At 42.3% G+C, this 21,602-nt stretch overlaps 1 protein-coding gene across 2 annotated transcripts in view; it reads right to left on the bottom strand.

Moving 5' to 3' along the window:
* Nucleotides 1-20,994, bottom strand: part of LOC106584337 (breast cancer anti-estrogen resistance protein 3 homolog) — a 99,123-nt gene extending 78,129 nt beyond the window's left edge. The window contains exons 1-2 of one of the 2 annotated variants that reach the window (XM_014169515.2): nucleotides 20,746-20,994; nucleotides 3,240-3,447 (exon numbers count right to left, since the gene is read on the bottom strand). In XM_014169515.2, coding sequence (XP_014024990.1) covers nucleotides 3,240-3,329 — 90 coding nt within the window. In that variant the 5' untranslated portion in view covers nucleotides 3,330-3,447; nucleotides 20,746-20,994. The remainder of the gene's footprint in view (nucleotides 1-3,239; nucleotides 3,448-20,745) is intronic. The other variant, XM_045706216.1, reaches the window with a different exon arrangement.
* Nucleotides 20,995-21,602: the final 608 nt, after the last annotated feature.

Below are 21,602 nucleotides of genomic sequence, written 5' to 3'. Positions count from 1 at the left end.
GAGGTCAGAGGGGGGGACAGCTACTGTTTACAGGCTCCAAACAGGTCCATCACCACGACAGCCCAGGGCTCACACACCATCAAACACTCCTGCCTCGCAAACACACATTCCTCACATGTTCACCTGGGCCTGGGCAGCCACAGCTTTAAATGTATACCAAGAATTGTATTTTAGGCCTGCAGTTTAGGGATCCAGGGTAAGAGGTAGTTTTTTTTCTCAGAGAAGTGATGGATTTCCCAGACCAGTGATATTGCTATCTGTTTTTGTATTCCCTGGATTGACTTGTGGAAAAATTTGAGGATTGCAGATTGCATTCTCTGAGGAGATTGAATCTATATATCAAGAACGATCTACAGTATGGCATTGGAAAAAAGTTAATGAATCACATTTCTATTAAGTGGACTTCTGTTGTGTCACAGCTTTCTTCGTCTTCTGACGATAATGCGAAATCGTCATCAGAAAAGGTAGACCAATACGCAGCAGGTGTGCAGTTGTTCATTTTGAACATTTAATTAAATCAACACGAATACAAAAACAACAAACAAGAAAACGAACGATAAACTGACAGTCTGCAAAGCATAGGCTCAACACAGAACAATCACCCAAAAACCCGGAAATACTAAATCAAACACCCTTTACACAAACACACCACCCCGAACCACATAAAACAAATACCCTCTGCCACGTCCTGACCAAACTACAAAAACAATTAACCTTATACTGGCCAGGACGTGACATGTTGACTTCAGTTTTATTTTAATCTATGGATTTCACATGACTGGGAATACAGATATGCATCTGTTGGTCACGTATACCTTAAAAAAAAGGTAAGGCGTGGATCAGAAAACCAGTCAGTATCTGGTGAGACCACAATTTGCCTCATGCAGCACAACATCTCCTTCGCATAGAGTTGATCAGGCTGTTGATTGTGGCCTGTGGAATGTCCCACTCCACTTCAATGGCAGTACGAAGTTGCAGGATATATGTATATGGAACAGCTACTCTTCCTGGGGTCCAAACACATTAAAGGGGGACATTAATTAAGTTACTTACATTGGATCTGCAAAAGCCACTGGGAAATGTACATTAGATGCAGCATTATGATGACTCATTGTCACAATGGTAGGTATTAACTGAGCTGGTCTTGGCTCATTGATAAGTCATTGTCTCAATGCAGCCTTGAAATGCGAGGAGCCAAGATGATTTGGATGGACTATAGAGTATCTTTCGTTTCCATAAGATGTCAAAGTTATTTATAAAAGTGATTCCAACAGAGCTACAGTAATCTTTTAGCCAGATGTGTAATTCCAATAGCCTACTGAATCTTTCACACCAGCAGCCCAAAAATGATACCGGGCCTGAAATGTTTAGCCGCTTTTTGGAATCTTTCAATGCTAGAATCAGTTCTTTACAATCAATGTTCAGAAGTCCATTTCCGAGTTAGCCCTCCTGATGTCGTTTGACCCCAAATCAACTATGACAGCGTCAGCTCCCGGCATCTGTCGTAGAACAGTCGTAAGCAACCTTGTAATGTCCTGTACTTGTGCTCCTGGGTAGCACAGGGTTTTTGCACTGGGAACCGATATGTTTCTCACCATAGAGCTGCCGATGATGACAGCTGGTGAAACAGCCGGGGAGGCCCGGCCGTTCTTTCACCTCAAGTGGTTTAGAAGACCCCTCAAGGACCGAAGGCCGTTGGGGCCCAATGGAACCGAGCCGGCTGTAGTATCCATCATGGATGGGCCGATCTCTCAGGCAGCCTCAAGGTTTGATGAGGGTGGGAGCCACCGGAGAGGGAGACAGAACAGAGGAGGAAGGTGCAGGAACATCCTCCAAGTCATCCAGGAGCATCCTACTAGCTCCGTTCTCCAGGGAAGGGGGAGACACCTTCAGGGAGGGATCCCTGCAGAGTGGCGGCCAGTCGGCTGTGGAGAGCCTACCTGGCGGCCACACTTCCACCAGATCAGAGCGGTGTCCGGCTACTGGGGTAGAAGAAAAATAAAAAGTAGGCGGGCGTGGATTTCCCAGTAGCATGTGTAGGTTCACTACTTGTTTGCTAAGTAGTCCACTGCAAGCTAACAGTTGCTACATTGAAAGTCCAGGCGGTCCACATTTTCCCGAAATAAAGCAAAGTAAACACAGCTCCTGCAGCGTTGAAAACGTTCAATAGCGACCTCCATTTGAGACTGCCAAGCCAGCTAGGCTACAGGCTAGCTAGACTAGCTGGGCTTCCGTGTCTCTCTACTTGACTAGCTATTGGAGGGAATTGGAACACACTGTCGTATAAGTCAATCCAGAGCATCACAAACATGGTCAATGGGTGACATGTCTGGTGAGTATGCAGGTCATTTTCAGCTTGCAGGAATTGTGTACAGATCCTTGCGACATGGGGCTGTGCATTATCATGCTGAGACATTAGGTGATGGCGACGGATGAATGGCACGACAATGGGCCTCAGGATCTCGTCACTGTATCTCTGTGCATTCAAATTGCCATCAATATAATGCAATTGTTTTCATAGTCCGTAGCTTATGCCTGTCCATACCATAACCCCACCACCACGGGGCACTCTGTTCACAACGTTGACATCAACAAACCGCTCGCACACACAACATCATACATGTGAGGCCAGTTGGACGTACTGCCAAACTCTCTAAAACGACGTTGGAGGCGGCTTATGGTAAACAACTTTGGCAACAAATCTGGTGGACATTTCTGCAGTCAGCATGCCAAATACACGCTCCATCAAAACCTGACACAGCAGTGGCATTGTGTTGTGTGACAAAAATGCACATTTTAGAGTGGACTTTTATTGTCCCCAGCACAAGGTGCACCTGTGTTAATCAGCTTTTTGATATACCAAACCTGTCAGGTGGATTGATTGTGATGGAAAAGGAGAAATGCTCACTAACAGGGATGTAAACAAAATTTGTGCACAACACAATATTTTGGGCATATTGAAAATGTCTGAGAACTTTTGTTTCAGCTCATGAAACACTTTGCATGTTGCGTTTATATTTTTGTTCAGTATACTTTAACTGCTTTTGGTAAGCTATGTAGGTTATATGAGACCCACTGCTGTGCTTTAGCAGTCTTTTCCACTGACCTGCTTAGGCAGCGGAGTCTTCGTATGTGTCCTTTACTGTGCATGCTTTTATGTGTGTGTCTGTGTTTGTGTGTATGTGCGTACTTGAGTGTGCAGTGTCTACATAGTGAATTAGGCTGAAATCTGCTTTTACCTCCACCCCATCATAGTCCTCGTCAAACAGAGTGCAGTACTGCGGCAGACCGAGCTGACTGAGCCACTTGGAGATGGCTAGGTGCTTCATGCTGCCAGCCTACCGCCAGGCCAGCCTCTCCCTCCCCTGGGGCCTGGGGCCTCTGTCACCTGAGGAGAGGACCAGGAACAGCATCACCATTATTACCCACTCAGGATGGCTGCTACATCTGTTTGTAGTGAAGAACAAAGAGGCAAACCAGTCATCAAAACCACATTAAAGGAACCAACAGCAGATGATGTCATCCGCTTTCATTTTTACTCTGCATAATTGGGAATATACAGTGCAGCACTATTAGGCCGACTCACAGCCTGAATACCCTGCCATGAACAAATCATTTAGCTGTCAGTTCACACACTTTGCTCATATGAGAAAAAAGCTTTCTTCAATGTTCAGAATGTTCAGAATGGTTAGAAATGTGTGAAAACACACAAATAAGGGTTTAATAAGATACTTATCAAACATTATCTAAAACATTGTCATCAGTTTCCCAAAAAAATCCAGGACAGGGAGTACGTGTTAAACAATATAACTTTAATAACTTGGCAAAGAACTTCTTCAATCACGAGAGATGGCCATTGGAGAGAGGCCATTATAGTTATTACTTGGGCTTGCCAGCCAGGTAAAGGCCAGTCTGGTCACCTCTCAGGCAGAGAAGTGCTTTGTCAAGTGTTCTCTATGCCAGCTGAACTGTCCTCTTCCCACCGCTCAGCTCAGCCAGACACACTCCATCCCAACCAGGCTCACTCTGACTGACCAGCTGCATCACAGCAACACTAAAGGAGAGATGGCGTGTATATCAAGTTGGACAACAAACAACTTTAGCTTAAAGCACTGCCAGTCTTTACTGTATGTTAATCATATTGTAGCTGTATCATTGCTTGACGAGAATTATTGCTGTTACAGGAGGCATCATATTGAAATATTCCTTTGCTCTCTCCACTCCATCCAATGGAAACTTGTGCCAAACTCCTGCAGAGTGCAGCCCTCTCCAGATTATAATAGGGCCTCTCTCTACATACTCAAACAATGCTCTATAAAGTGGAGATGGAGGCTCATAGCATGGGTCATAAACCCTGAAGGGGACAATGAGGTGGTAAAGTTGTAGTTAGTTAATCCAACCTGCAGTGTATTCCCCCAGCTGAGCCTACTGACTGGGATGATGCTCCTGGGGTGAAGCAATCAGCAGAGTAAAACAGGGACAGATTCATCCCCCATTCATCTCAATCATGTATGTCAATGTCAGACAGAACACACAGTGAGACGCATTGCCTCTTCACACCCCTGGGATGGAATAGCTGAGTAGGCTCTTCCCTGGAATTGTTGACTCTGGAGAAGCATCCAATGGTGTCACACACTCTCTCATTACCATCATTATGGCCATGTTGTTTTACACAAACACACAGAAAATGGAGTTGGCTTGTAATACACAACCATGTCTGTTGGTATAATGAACCATGCCAAGCCATTAGGAAAAGCCTGTTCAACATGTCATTTGTTTAACAATTCCATAAACTACTGTTAGCAGTTGCATTATGCATGGGAAACAGAATTTTTGAATCAGTGGCTAAACAGAGGACTAAAATAAAAACAAAGCTTGGTCAAGAATAAATAAATTGATGGCCAGTAATATAATTAGTAATGATGTTGCTTATTCATCTACTATGGCAAAGTTACACCCTACCACTGACATCCATCGACACTCAACCACAACTAATGAGGAACCACCATATGATTGACTCAGGTGTTAGCGCTGTTGGCCTAGACATGACATCCACATCAGAATGATCCAATTCCATTAAGAGCTACTGAGTAGTTGGTGCAGTAGGTTTCATCAGGTCCTCTCTGCCTCCTCAATCACGCTAAGTGATGTTTACATTTACATGTACATTTTAGTAATTTAGCAGACACTACTGTAAATCCAAAGCGATTTACAGTAGTGAGTGCATACATTTTCAATATTTTCGATGTTGAGAACGTACATATGTGATGTCATGTGTCCTGAGGGTCCCCACCTGACTGGCTTGCCGAGGATTCACTTTCTCAGCTCATACAGGAGTAATAAAAGCCTAGTTCACAAATGTTGTGATTTTTTGTTTTTGTTTCTATATACAGTACCAGTCAAAAGTTTGGACACACCTACTCATTCAAGGGTTTTTCTTTATTTTTACTATGTTCTATATTGTAGAATAATAGTGAAGACATCAAAACTATGAAATAACACACAGTAACCAATTTTCTTTTAAACAAATCAAGGACTATGATGGTGTGGAGGTAAAAGCAGGAAGCCACCCTTTGCCTTGATGACAGCTTTGCACACTCTTGGCATTCTCTCAACCAGCTTCACCTGTAAGGCTTTTCCAACAGACTTGAAGGAGTTCCCACATATGCTTAGCACTTGTTGGCTGCCTTTCCTTCACTCTGCGGTCCAACTCATCCCAAACCATCTCAATTGGGTTGAGGTCGGGTGATTGTGGAGGACAGGTCATCTGATGCAGCACTCAATCACTCCCCTTCTTGGTCAAATAGCCCTGACACAGCCCGGGGGTGTGTTGGGTCATTGTCCTGTTGAAAAACAAATGATAGTGCCACTAAGATGGGACCAGATAGGATGGCGTATAGCTGCAGAATGCTGTGGTAGACATGCTGGATAAGTGTGCCTTGAATTCAAAGCACCCCCACACCATCACACCTTCTCCTTCATGCTTCACGGTGGGAACCACAGATGCAGAGATCATCCGTTCATCTACTCTGCGTCTCACAAAGACACGGCGGTTGGAACCAAAAATCTCAAATTTGGACTCATTAGACCAAAGGACAGATTTTAACCGGTTTAATGTCCATTGCTCGTGTTTCTTGGCCCAAGCAAGTATCTTCTTCTTATTGGTGTCCTTTAGTAGTGTTTTCTTTGGAGCAATTCGACCATGATGGCCTGATTCACGCAGTCTCCTCTGAACAGTTGATGTTGAGATGTGTCCGTTACTTGAACTCTGTGAAGCATTTATTTGGGTTGCAATTTCTGAGGCTGGTAAGTCTAATGAACTTATCCTCTGCAGCAGAGGTGACTCTGGATCTTCCTTTCCTGTGGCGGTCCTCGTGAGAGCCAGTTTCATCATAGCACTTGATGGTTTTTGAGACTCCACTTGAAGAATCTTTCAAAGTTCTTGAAATGTTCTGTATTGACTGACCTTCATGTCTTGAAGTAATGATGGACTGTCATTTCTCTTTCCTTATTTGAGCTGTTCTTGCCATAATATGGACTTGGTATTTTACCACCCCTACCTTGTATACCACCCCTAACTGATTGGCTCAAATACATTAAGAAGAAAATAAATTCCACAAATTTACTTTTAACAAGACACACTTGTTAATTGAAATGCATTCCAGGTGACTACTTCAGTAAGCTGGTTGAGAGAATGCCAAGAGTGTGCAAAGCTATCATCAAGGCAAAGGGTGGCTACTATGAAGAATCTCAAATTGATTTATTTAACACTTTTTTGGTTACTACATGATTCCATATGTGTTATTTCATAGTTTTGATTTCTTCACTATTATTCTACAATGTAGAAATGTGTCAAAATAAAAGAAAAAATATTGAATGAGTAGGTGTGTCCAAACTTTTGACTGGTAATGTATTTTCCGTCATGAAGTCTCACAATTATATCGTCATCAGAGAGGCTTTCAAAGCAACAGCTCGACCCCTCACAACAGACATTTGATCTGTTTCAAATCCACTGACTCGGAATAACACCAAAAGAAAGATGCCCAGGGTCCCTGCTCATCTGCGTGAATGTGCCTTAGGCATGCAGCAAGGAGGCATGAAGACTGCAGATGTGGCCAGAGCAATAAATTGCAATGTCCGTACTGTGAGACGTCTAAGACAGTGCTATAGGGAGACAGGACGGACAGCTGATCGTCCTCGCAGTGGCAGACCACGTGTAACAACACCTGCACAGGATCGGTACATCCGAACATCACACCTGCAGGACAGATACAGGATGGCAACAACAACTGCCCAAGTTACACCAGGAGCGCACAATACCTCCATCAGTGCTCAGACTGTCCGTAATTGGCTGAGAGAGGCTGGACTGAGGGCTTGTAGGTCTGTTGTAAGGCAGGTCCTCACAAGACATCACCTGCAACAACGTCGCCTATGGGCACAAACCCACCGTCGCTGGACCAGACAGGACTGACAAAAAGTGCTCTTCACTGACGAGTTGTGGTTTTGTCTCAACTGGGGTGATGGTTGGATTTGCGTTTATCGTCGAAGGAATGAGCGTAACACCGAGGCCTGAACTCTGGAGCGGGATCGATTTGGAGGTGGAGGGTCTGTCATGGTCTGGGGCGGTGTGTCACAGCATCATCGGACTGAGCTTGTTGTCATTGCAGGCAATCTCAACGCTGTGCATTACTGGGAAGACATCCTCCTCCCTCATGTGGTACCCTTCCTGCAGGCTCATCCTGACATGACGCTCCAGCATGACAATGCCACCAGCCATACTGCTTGTTCTGTGCGTGATTTCCTGAAAGACAGGAATGTCAGTGTTCTGCCACGGCCAGCGAAGAGCCCGGATCTCAATCCCATTGAGCACATCTGGAACCTGTTGGATCAGAGGGTGAGGGCTAGGGCTATTCCCCCCAGAAGTGTCTGGAAACTTGCAGGTGCCTTGGTGGAAGAGTGGGGTAACATCTCACAGCAAAAACGGGCAAATCTGGTGCAGTCCCTGAGGGGGAGACGCACTGCAGTACTTAATGCAGCTGGTGGCCACACCAAATACTGACTGTTAGTTTTGATTTTGACCCCCCCTTTGTTCAGGGACACATTATTCCATTTATGTTAGTCACATGTCTGTGGAACTTGTTAAGTTTATGTCTCAGTTGTTGAATCTTGTTATGTTCATACAAATATTTACACATGTTAAGTTTGCTGAAAATAAACGCAGTTGACAGTGAGAGGATGTTTCTTTTTTTGCTGAGTTTATGTTGTGTCACTACTGTATTACACTAGGGGCTCTATTTTAAAAAACCTAACACAATTCGGCTGGTGGCTCAGAATATTCTCCTCCTAGACCATTGTGGATTGATACTACAGTTTAAATAGCATAGGCTTCAATAACGTGATAGCAACAGTAAAATATGTTTGGAGTGTTGACAGTCAACATTGTTGTAATTGGCTTCAACGAGTAGGCCTATAGGCCTTTAGGCACTGCACTTCTCCTCAAATAAAAAATACTAGGCTCCTTTAAATTGTATTGTATGTATGTGGTACGTTCTCAATAAGCAAGATACAGTGGGGCAAAAAAGTATTTAGTCAACCACCAATTGTGCAAGTTCTCCCACTTAAAAAGATGAGAGAGGCCTGTAATTTTCATCATAGGTACACGTCAACTATGACAGACAAAATGAGAAGAAAATAAATCCAGAAAATCACATTGTAGGATTTTTAATGAATTTATTTGCAAATTATGGTGGAAAATAAGTATTTGGTCACCTACAATCAAGCAAGATTTCTGGCTCTCACAGACCTGTAACTTCTTCTTTAAGAGGCTCCTCTGTCCTCCACTCGTTACCTGTATTAATGGCACCTGTTTGAACTTGTTATCAGTATAAAATACACCTGTCCACAACCTCAAACAGTCCCACTCCAAACTCCAAGACAACTCCACTGTGGGAGCAATTATTAGGAAATGGAAGACATACAAGACCACTGATAATCTCCCTCGATCTGGGGCTCCACGCAAGATCTCACCCCGTGGGGTCAAAATGATCACAAGAACGGTGAGCAAAAATCCCAGAAGCACACAGTGGGACCTAGTGAATGACCTGCAGAGAGCTGGGACCAAAGTAACAAAGCCTACCATCAGTAACACACTACGCCGCCAGGGACTCAAATCCTGCAGTGCCAGACGTGTCCCCCTGCTTAAGCCAGTACATGTCCAGGCCCATCTGAAGTTTGCTAGAGAGCATTTGGATGATCCAGAAGAGGATTGGGAGAATGTCATATGGTCAGATGAAACCAAAATATAACTTTTTGGTAAAAACTCAACTCGTCGTGTTTGGAGGACAAAGAATGCTGAGTTGCATCCAAAGAACACCATACATACTGTGAAGCATGGGGGTGGAAACATCATGCTTTGGGGCTGTTTTTTTGCAAAGGGACCAGGACAACTGATCCGTGTAAAGGAAAGAATGAATGGGGCCATGTATCGTGAGATTTTGAGTGAAAACCTCCTTCCATCAGCAAGGGCATTGAAGATGAAACGTGGCTGGGTCTTTCAGCATGACAATGATCCCAAACACACCGCCCGGGCAACGAAGGAGTGGCTTCGTAAGAAGCATTTCAAGGTCCTGGAGTGGCCTAGCCAGTCTCCAGATCTCAACCCCATAGAAAATCTTTGGAGGGAGTTGAAAGTCCGTGTTGCCCAGCGACAGCCCCAAAACATCACTGCTCTAGAGGAGATCTGCATGGAGGAATGGGCCAAAATACCAGCAACAGTGTGTGAAAACCTTGTGAAGACTTAGAGAAAACGTTTGACCTGTGTCATTGCCAACAAAGGGTATATAACAAAGTATTGAGATAAACTTTTGTTATTGACCAAATACTTATTTTCCACCATAATTTGCAAATAAATTCATTAAAAATCCTACAATGTGATTTTCTGGATTTTTTTTCTTCTCATTTTGTCTGTCATAGTTGAAGTGTACCTATGATGAAAATTACAGCCCTCTCTCATCTTTTTAAGTGGGAGAACTTGCACAATTGGTGGCTGACTAAATACTTTTTTGCCCCACTGTATAGCTTAGGCCTACCATTGACATGCCATTATAGGACTGAAACATTTGAATAGCCAATGTTTGGAGGAGAGTGTCTTTGGTAACCGGACAAAAGGCGCTCTTTGGAAATGCGGATGGATACAAGCCGAATGGCGTATGGACTGCAGGTAGGCCTATGTGAATAATGCAATTCGGCAAAAGCCTCACGAGTAGACCATTAGAAATATTTTATGGATAGGCTCCTTGGCTAATGAATGGCCAGGATAAGAAAGACACCAGATGCATTGTTGTTGAACCAGCTTCCGTTATAGTAGGGTAAGGGTAGCCGGAAAACAAGCAATTATTACAGGAAAATAACTTGAATGTTTGTAATTATGAATGTCAATGGATTTTTTAAACCTCTCATTTCATGGCATATAGCCGATATGGAGGGGTTTTTATGCACATCCAAAATAATAACAGAAGCTGGCTAAAATAATGTAATAGCCTACATAGATAAAAAGGGGATGTCACTGTTTGCTGCTGCCAAATCTTTGAATAAAGCTTAAAGCTTGTGAGACTGCTTTATAAAATCAGTCTCACGAGCTAAACCCTTTATTGATAGTCTTGACTACTTGGCGAATGCATTGGGTATGCCAAAAACAAACTGCCTTTCAGAGGGCGGCTATGCTTGGTTTTTTAATCAAATGAAACAAATGGAAAAAAACATTCCATTTTTTATGTTTCTAAATATGAGATTTATGGGCACAAAAAACACATATCTCTTGTTCCATGTGCATATGGGCAATGTGTGTCACGGCTGGATAGGCTGCACTTCCGCTGTAAAATCCATGCCATAACCAACAGTGTTACCAAAGATTTTTTCTGTAACTAAACTCTATTGTTCTATCTGTGATGTTACCTCTAATGCCCCGATCACATCGGAGCGTATTTCATTTCATTACTGAGTACGTCATCTTCATGGAGTCTTGTCCCGCTACGGAACGAACAAGTGTAGTGTTTGTAACACATGATGGAGGAGAGCATGTCTCTCATCAGAGATTGCATTTATTTTGGGAGATTGCAAAATATGACTTTTAATTCGAGACAGGATAAATATATTGTTTCAGGTAATAATAAAACATGTTTTGTTTTGTTACTTTTTCCTCAACTTGTTTCTCTAACTTGTTGCAAGTCAAACTAGCTTGCACTAACTGCCGGTAGTGTGAAAGGGCTGGGTTTTGATGAACAAGCAAGTTGTCGGTGTGATGGCTTGGCCACTCACTGGCCAATCAAGGCATTTCCATGGCTTAATACTGCATGTGTTTGTCTCAAGTTCTGTAGGTTGTTAACGGTCTTTGCAATTCGGCTGGTGGTTCAGAATTATCTCCTCCTAGACCAGCGTGGATTGATACTACAATTTAAATAGCATAGGTCGCCAGCTTGCTAAAAGCTAAGCTAGGTTGAAGATACCATTGTAGCTAGCAACCTCCACCTAACAATTATCATTAAAAACAAACGTCATTACCATCACAATAATCTTCAACAGGAGGCTACAGTCATACAGTATGCTATAACTGGCTTAACAGCAAATATTTATTATTTAACATTACTATTAAAATAGTATTCACTTGGATAATTGTTTACAAGTTGCTAGCTATCCCATTAAGCCATCACTGAAAACCACATATCTTCTTCTCTGTTTTTCGACGGACTCTTGATGAACTGAAGACAACGCTAAGTTTGAAAAATGTCAATGTACGAGGTGTCTGTCTAGCAACGGAGCCTTCAAACGCAAGGGGGCATTGCGTTTTCACTCCATTGTGGACGTCTCTGTTGAAATGCAAGACAACTGGCGCAACGTAATGGAGTACTAATGGGGTAATGTGAATGAGTCTTAAGATCAGCTTTTGGTTGGTCATAAATATCCCCACCAGCGCATTCTGAAATGGGCACTTTGGAGCACGTTTTTAAAGGACACGCCTCAGATATTGCCACTGCTCCCACCTCATCGCAAGCAAGCTCATATAAAACAGGTAAATTACCAATCTTGGGGCAGGGGTTAGAAAATAAAAGAGTGCCAGCTTTAACATGTTGAAATTGCAAATGAGCGTGCGTTTGACAATTGAGCTGGCTTAACGCCAGCCGAAAATAGAGCCCTAGGTCTGCACCAGTCAGTATGCAGATGTAACCGGTGTGAAATGGCTAGCTAGTTAGCGGGGTGCGAGCTAATAGCGTTTCAATTGGTGACGTCACTTGCTCTGAGACCTTGAAGTAGTTATTTCCCTTGCTCTGCAAGGGCCGTGGCTTTTGTGGAGCGATGGGTAACGGTGCTTTGAGGGTGACTGTTGTCGATGTGTGCAGAGGGTCCCTGGTTCGAGCCCAGGTAGGGGCGAGGAGAGGGAAGGAAGCTAAACTGTTTCACAGATATCGGTTGTGTCTAAGTCATGAAACTATTTAGTATTGACGTGACACAGATGAATGCAGTCGTTCTGGCAAAAGTTGCAATTAAAGATAATGACTTCCAACTGGTTTTAAGTATTTAGGAAACAAAAATCAGCAGTTGCTGAGAGTTGGCACATTGAGCTATAAGCAGTCACTCTACTGTAGAATGTGCCAGGTTACATTATGCATGTGACTATAAAGCTGACTGCAAGAATCCTATGTGGGAATACAGTTTTTATCCTGTATTAGAATATATTTCCCTAGAAAGGGTCCTTTGAACCACCAATGATGATTAGCATGCCTCTCTCAATGAGAGAGGCAGAACAGCTGTAGAACACATACAAGCTCACACATGCCATTTCTCTGATGTGGATTTTTTATTTATTTAACTAGGCAAGTCAGTTAACAACAAATTCTTATTTACAATGACGGCCTACCACGGCCAAACCCGGACGATGCTGGGCCAATTGCGTGCCGCCCTATGGAACTCCCCATCATGGCTGGATGTGATTCAGCCTGGATTCGGACCTCTTAGACCACTGTGCCACTCGGGAGCCCTATAGAGAGTAAAGTATTGGAATTCCTATCAATGCTGATTGAATTCCTTATCTGATCCCAACTCTGTCAACACGTTGCCTAAGACAATGTTTGTATCTCAGTGGTCAAATCAAATCAAATGTTATTTGTCACATGCTTCTTGAACAACAGGTGTAGACTAACAGTGAAATGCTTACTTATGGTCCCTTCCCAACAATGCAGAGAGAAAAATAATAACACGAGGAATAAATATACTATGAGTAATGACTAGGCAAGAGGATAGATAATAAGCAGTAGCAGTGTTCAGCACCCTGAACAGCATCAATGCAGATAGTCCAGGTAGCTATTTGGTTAACTATTTAGCAGTCTTATAGCTTGGGGATAGAAGCTGTTCAGGGTGCTGTTGGTTCCAGACTTGGTGCAGCGCTTGCCGTGTGGTAGCAAAGAGAACAGTCTATGACTTGTGTGGCTGGAGTCTTTGATAATTTGTAGGGCCTTCTTCTGATATCGCCTGGTATAGAGTCCTGTATGGCAGGGAGCTCGGCACCAGTGATGTACAGTGGTGGACCGCACACTCTGATCTAACACACTCAATGTTGTCATGGTAATCACCATCCACATGTGCACACACACACACACACGCAAGCAGGATGTTTACGTTAATCAACAGTGCTCTGGTGCTGTTTCTCTGCATTGTACCATTCATAGCGGCCTCCCGGGCTTCCACTAGTACAGTACTGTAGACATCTGGCCCTTAGGAATCTGGAGCTATGACCACTGAACAGAACAGACCCATTGTTTCAGAAGAGATTCATTTTTTCTTATTCTCTCCTGATTCTCTCCAGATTCATATTCTCTCCAGATCAACAGAAATGCCCATCTTAACCTGGTGTACTTAATTAGTCTGTATAGAGTTATGGCTGGATATAATACATTATTTTCATATCCAATGATACTGTCAAGACATGCTGTTGTTAACCTGAGTTTATCCTAAGTATTTGTATTATTTTACTGGAGGGATATGTGTGTTTGTCTGTGTGTGATTTGGCCCCAGCTCTGAGAAGAGAAGACTCATAGTAGAATTGTCTGCTTCTTTTCTGCTGAGAACAATAGGTGTCCAGAGTCAGGCTTGTAGCCTCTATGGTAAGGTGTTCCAGCACATCCCCACACAGACAGCTTTGGGAGGGATATTTAGGCCAGCTCTGAATAGAACCATCTGGAGGGACATGAATGGCCTGCACTGAGGCACTAGGACCTCAGTGTATGTTTAGGTCTAGGGAAGGAGTTAAGGAAATGAGGGCCATATAAAATCCACCCGACTGGTGTTTCCACCCAACAACAGATGATGTAGAGCAGAGGCCGGCAACAGGCTTGCATGGTAATAATACCAAACAATGGGGGGATATCAAATAGTGGCCACTTGCCCAGCTACAGTATATAGCAGTACATGACGCAATACACTGCATCATCAGGTGTGAGTCATTGAAGACATGAAGGGAGGGAATCGAGGAACACTGGACAAAGCATGTTGTCAGAACCGGTATAGTGTTTAAAGTGCTAGGAAAATGTGAACTCAATAATCCTCCAAACTCCACAGTAGCCTGTCTTAAAGTTTGCCTATTAGCATAGTTGCGGGAAGTACAGGTGCTGCAGCAAAAAATAATATTAAAAAACATGTATATAGATAGATATACAGTACCAGTCAAAAGTTTGGACACACCTACTCATTCAAGGGTTTTTCTTTATTTTTACTAGTTTCTACATCGTAGAATAACAGTGAGGACATAACTATGAAATAACACATATGGAATCATGTAGTAAGCAAAAAAGTGTTAAACAAATCAAAAGATATTTTATATTTGAGATTCTTCAAAGTGACAGTTCTTTTGTGGAATTTCTTTCCTTCTTAATGCGTTTGAGCCAATCAGTTGTGTTGGGATAAGGTAGGGGTGGTATACAGAAAACACTACTAAAGGACACCAATAAGAAGAAGAGACTTGCTTGGGCCAAAAAACACGCTCAATGGACATTAGACCGGTGGAAATCTGTACTTTGGTCTGATGAGTCCAAATTTGAGATTTTTGGTTCTAACCACAGTGTAGATTAATGGAGGATCTTCGCATGTGTGGTTCCCACCTTGAAGCATGGAGGAGGAGGTGTGATGGTGTGGGGGTGCTTTGCTGCTGACACTCTCAGTGATTTATTTCGAATTCAAGGCACACTTAACCAGCATGGTTACAACAGCATTGTGCAGTGATACGCCTTCTCATCTGGTTTGCGCTAAGTGGGACTATCATTTGTTTTTCAACAGGACAATGACCCAACACACCTCCAGGCTGTGTAAGGGATATTTGACCAAGAAGGAGAGTGATGGAGTGCTGCATCAGATGACCTGACCTCCACAATCACCTGACCTCAACCCAATTGAGATGGTTTCGGATGAGTTGGACCGCAGAGTGAAGGAAAAGCAGCCAACAAGTGCTCAGCATATGTAGGAACTCAAGACTGTTGGAAAAGCATTCCAGGTGAAGCTGGTTGAGGGAATGCCAAGAGTGTGCAAAAGCTGTCATCAAGGGGTGGCTATTTTGAAGAATCTAAAATATATTTTGATTTGTTTAACACTTTTTTGGGTTACTACATGATTCCATATGTGTTATTTCATAGTTTTTATGTCTTCACTATTATTCTACAATGTAGAAATTTGACTGGTACTGTAGCTCCAAACACAGTCCTTAAGTTTCTTGTTACAAAGAAATGACTGTACAAAGCTCTACTAAACTGAGCCCATTACATAAGGGGTGATGTCATATCTTTGAATAGACAGTATTGACCAAGAGCCACTTGTCAAGCCTTTAGTCAGGGACTGTACCAGCCAGGTCAGCTGTTATCTCCAACAGTAACCTGATATCAATCAAGGCTGGAGAGATGGAGGGACTTGATTTAGATATTGGCAGTCATTTAGCATGACCCATTCAGTACTGACACTGAACCTGTCTGAGAGATGTCATCCATGTGCAGTGCACTGCAGAAGATTTACTATCAGCATTATGCAGTGGTTGAGAGTTCTGGTCCAAGTCTCCTGAAATCAGTGCACTTGATCTGGAGTTCTGGACATGAAGTACCCAGAACTGGCCATTACCCGTAATCTGCCAGTTCATAGCTCTATGGTAGAGGCTCGTGTAATAGAGCAACATTTCACAAGGAAGCAGAGCCAAGCGGAGGTGGGTTTTCTCCCTGGTGTGCCTGCCATGCCTGAGCCGTGGCATTAAGGCCATGACAGCTCACCACATTCTCTGACTTGACTCATCGTCTCTGACATGCTGTTAGATAGCGCTGGTATGTCAGGTTTGTAGTGTACTGTAAACACTATTGGAAGACTTAGTCCTGACTGAAGGAGAGAGTTTGCACCCATCAGTACATATGACTGTGCTGATGAGTTAGGCCTGGAACACTCCCAGTACACTGGCTTTGGATTCCTAACCCCAACCCTTGACATGGTCCCATGTATCACACAGTTAACCATTCAAACACATATGATGCATATTTTCCAGTATAGCATCAATGCTAATACACAAACCCAGACTATACACCGGAGTAATCTGGGTCAAGTTGTGCTGTAAAAGTCCAAACACTCACATGTTATTTTCCTTTTCAGTTTGGTAACGGGTCCGTCCTCAACTCCAAACAGGAAAACTCTGCAACTCTATGTCAATACTGAGGCTGAAGGCCATAGAGGTTCTAAGGGATTACCAAAGGTCAAAGATAATGATAAAAACAGAGCCATATAGCCCTGTTTCCCATGTCCTATTTTACTGTGGGTCCATGAAATCCCTTTATGAGCTGCCAATATCAGCTAAAGTCAACAAAAAGGGCTCCATGTCAAGAACCTGGCTATTCAGAAAGATTTACTTTTGTCCGTATATACTTTTCTTAAGGTCTTCTGGGTTTCAAATGTCTAAATTGTTGGTTATCCTCATGAGATTTTTAAGTTTCTAACAAAAACATTACATCTATAGACGGGTTGGCTGACAACGTCATGAAAATGATGCACCCACATCGATGAAGCCGTGCGTTGTTATGATTCTGAATGGGCAGATAGCTAGCAACAATGACAAGAAGCTGCCATGTGGGAAACTTTAGGTGGCTCGTTTCAGCTAGTTTTATCTTGTTCTTGATACCATCCCACTGGGAACAGACGTTAATTCAACGTCTATTCCACGTTGGTTCCGTGTAATTTCGTTGAAATTATGTGGAAACAACATAGATTCAACCTGTGTGCGCCCAGTGGGGTGTCTTGTTTGGAGGTGTTTTGACTGATTTCATGTCAATGCTAATATGGCAACAACAAAAAAATGTGCTAGCTAGCTAACAAACAACTGTAACAATGTATTTGAGAGACAACATGTGCTCATTGTGCAAATGTATACATTTTTTCAATAAATATGGAGACAAAATATAGTTTACATGTTGTCAAAAATCTAAGCCAACCTCGACTATTTTGCCCCATAGATGAGCACACGTCAGTTTTGTTGCTAAACAACCAACCCTCCTCCGTTAGAAAGCTAGGCTCAGTCCCAGACAGATTGACAGTCTCAAACAGCAGAGGGTAGAAAAATGCTGAATGCACTTGGCAGCAATGGAGAAGCATTAGAGAACTCACAATGTGACCCTAACTTTGGTCAGTGGTGTAAAGTACTTCCGTAAAAATACTTTAAAGTACTACTTAAGTCGTTTTTCTGGGTATCTGCACTTTCTCTTTATATTTTGGACAACTTTCACTTTTAATTCACTACATTCCTAAAGACAAGAATGTACTTTTTACTCCATACATTTTCCCTGACACCCAAAAGTACTAGTTACATTTTGAATGCTTATCAGGAGAGAAAAATGGTCCAATTCACACACTTATCAAGAGAACATCATCCCTCCTGCCTCTGATCTTGCAGACTCACTAAACACAAATGCTTAGTTTGTAAATGATGTCTGAGTGTTGGAGTGTGCCCCTGGCTATACGTAAAATAAAAACGGGGGACCAGTACGGGAAAAATGTATGAAATGTATGCACTCACTACTGTAAGTCGCTCTGGATAAGAGCGTCTGCTAAATGACTAAAATGTAAAATGTAAAAATGTTAAATGGTGCCGTCTGATTTGCTTAATATAAGGAATTTTAAATGATTTATACTTTTACTTTTGATACTTAAGTATATGTAAAACCAAATGCTTTAAGACTTTTACTTAAGTATATTTAGAACCAAAGACTTTTAGACTTTTACTTAAGTAGTATTTTACTGGGTGACTTTGACTTTTACTTGAGTCATTTTCTATTAAGGTATCTACTTTTACTCAAGTATGACAATTGTACTTTTTCCACCACTGCATTTGGTATGACTTCCTCTGCTGGTGCAAGGTCTACAATTGTTTTATTGAATTAAGTTTGAGTAAAATTAGAATGATGTCCACTAAACATGGCCGGGGTAGACCGTCATTGTAAATAAGAATTTGTTTTTAACTGACTTGCCTAGTTAAATAAAGGTTAAATAAAAACATAGCAATGTTTGTGTTAACACTGGCAGTAGTTGTGGGTGAATGACAAGCCAAAGTCACTAGTACAGTCGTATGAAATAAAGCGAAAGGACCAATAAGACACAATTCAGTTTAGCTTTTTATGTAATGTGTTGTTTTTTAAAGTCAAATGCCATGTTTCTTGATTTGTCTTCTCCCTGAGCATGCCTCAAATGATTCAGTTCAGAAGTTCCGAGGGAACATGTTCCTCAACAGTTATCATTACACATCTCTTGACTACTGCATAACTTCAAATCCTCACCACGTTGGGGGGAAAGAATTGAGATAGTTCAGTTGACAGCATCCTGTGGAGCTGTGAGTGTGAAAGCTGTGGGAGCAGTGTGGAAGAGCAAAATCTCTTCAGTCGCCTGCCCGCCAGCCTCCCCATCGTGCCAAGGCATGATGCCGTGTGCCACATGTAAAGCCCTCAACATTCTGCAGTACTGTGGTGTGGTTAGCTCCTAAACACTGCCAGAAGGGGCTCAGGTCTCTGTCTCCTGAAATTACATCCAGGACGGTAATAACCCATTCCTCAGTCCCCCTGGCATCCACGTGCCTTCCAGTGAGAAATATCAAATTTCTTTAATTTGGAGAGATTTGCACTTCTGGCTCTCATGTCTGGACTGATACAAGGTCCCTGTACCAAACATATGAACATGAGGATGACAGGAGACCTTGGGATCAGAGGTGGCTTATTGGTACTGTGGCAGAGATCTTTCTATGTTAACTCTGCATGACTGGGCTTATGAAGAAGACATGGTACTAATGTCAATGCACCAGGTGATTTTCACTCTCTCCACAGTGATGCCCCCTAGGGAGAAGAATAAAAACAGCCAAGCATAAAAACACTATGTATTGTCCATGGCAAATTGAAATTCTCTTGTAAGGTCCCCCTAATGTTTTACATTTTTTTCTTAAGGCATCTTGATAAACAGATTTAGGGGAGAGTGGAGTAGGTTGAGCCATTTTTTACATTCAGCATCACTCCATCAAGGGAAATATAGTATTTGTTCTAACAAAGATGATATCTACATATATTTCAGGATGTTGTGTATCCCTGGAAAATAATATGAATTCATGTAAATATTAAAGTTTTTAAAACTTTGCTTGTCGAAAAAAGTGGTCTCTTGGCACAACTTACCCCGGATATGGCGTAAATTGAGCCCTAAATGAAGCTGCCTCAAAATGTCTGTACTGAATTAAATATTACCACTTCCCTCAACACAATCACAATCGCTTTTTTGTCTTTTAATCATTTTAAATATATTTTAACACAGGCTTAACACCTGACAAACACTTTGTACTTTTTTAAACAATTTTAACATAGGCCAGGCCCTGTTGTTGCCTTGCATAATGCCAAAACACTTCAGTTTGCTCAACTTGCCATTGGCTCAACCATTGGCTCAATTTACCCCATGGTCATTGGCTCAACTTACCCCAAGGCAAACATCTTGACTATATTAGCCCACACAGCTACAAGGATACATTTTCATGCTATATTTAGGACCTAATATTGAAGCTTATAGAGACCCCAACTGATGCATCGAACAATCTTAAAATAATCTACTTTGGTTTAAATACAAGCATCAGGAAACCTCTTAACACAATAAATGTGTTTTTTGGACCTAACTTGCTTCCAACTTTTTCCATGTGGTTTCTTCCTTCGAAGACTCAAATTACTAATTTTGTGTATGGTTTCCTAGAAACAAGGGTGGCTCAACTTGCCCCTTTGGTTCTCCTTACCCCACTCTCCCCTATGACCATACATGATGTCAAGGATTACAGTTTGTTTATATCATAATGGTTACAGAAAATCCTTATGAAAAGGTGATGTGTTCTGTCCTATCATTTACATAATTTGTCTAACATTCTTGTGGGATGCAGGTGAGCACACATCACCCTGCAATTTAATCACAGGAGTCAGGACTTTACATGTGTAGCTTCTAACCTCATGCCATGCTACAACATGAGCAGGTGCATGTGGAATGAATAATTCCCCACAAAACACATTTTGAATGAATATTTTCTAAAAGTACATTGCAAGTACATTGCAGCATCAAAAATTCTAAAATAAAATAAACAAATGTCCCGCATTCTATTTCATTTGATTAACACACGTTCATCATGCACACTTGAAGGACAGCCTTAGAAATAAACACACAACGTACCTTGAAATACTCGAGAAATTTAAGGCAATCCAAAACACAAGAGCAGTCCGAAAAGAGTAGTTGAAGAGTAGAGTTGAATTCTTTTATGAGAAAAGTGTCTCTTTCTTTACCAGGTGGATAACCATATCGCCCTTTGGGAGACAGAAAACCTGTGGAGTGCACATACCTCAAAGATGCAGGCCAGTGGATAAAAGGTCAGGTTTGATGCTACCGAGATAACAGCAGCAAATGCCAACTCCAATCTACACTGACTGGGCTTCAGGTTGCAACTGCATGCCGCTTGATCTCACTTTCGCTGCCGCGCCGCGCTGGGAGCTCTTCATGCGCTCTGCTGTCGATTGCTCTTCATCCACATTCCATTCATACGGCCGCTAACCTGCCAGTGTTCTGCCTCTCTGAATCAGTTTAGGCTATGTGTTTACAATTGCCACCTTTTACAGATGACAAAATAACATCAATGACATGCCATCATCACATCTAACTGCCCCTCTCAGTAAAACTAAATCCATTGTCACTTGCCAGACATTTTGCACAGGCTACACACTAGAAAGTGGGAAAATGCGGTTGTTAATCTAACGTGCTTTTACTGATTGGAATAATTTAAAATTACACTTTGGTTCATTCAACCTATTCTATTAAATTTGTCTGAAATCAAATAACAAGATCCATGTGATTTTAAAAATTGAAATGAAAGCTTCTAAACTGCTTTCAACACTCTATGCGCATGCGCATTGAATAGCGGTGGGGTAATGCATACTATAATAATATTTGGGGGTTTGTTGGGGGTTTGTTGGGGGCATGGCTATTCTTCGTTTATTCTTTTTGCCAACCCATGAAAGTGAACGTCAGTCAAGTTA

This window comes from Salmo salar, chromosome ssa23, assembly GCF_905237065.1.
Source record: "Salmo salar chromosome ssa23, Ssal_v3.1, whole genome shotgun sequence".
In the NCBI taxonomy this organism is placed as follows: domain Eukaryota; kingdom Metazoa; phylum Chordata; class Actinopteri; order Salmoniformes; family Salmonidae; genus Salmo; species Salmo salar.
The sequence above is the reverse complement of the archived record's forward strand: the minus strand, read 5'-3'. Positions and strand labels throughout refer to the sequence as shown.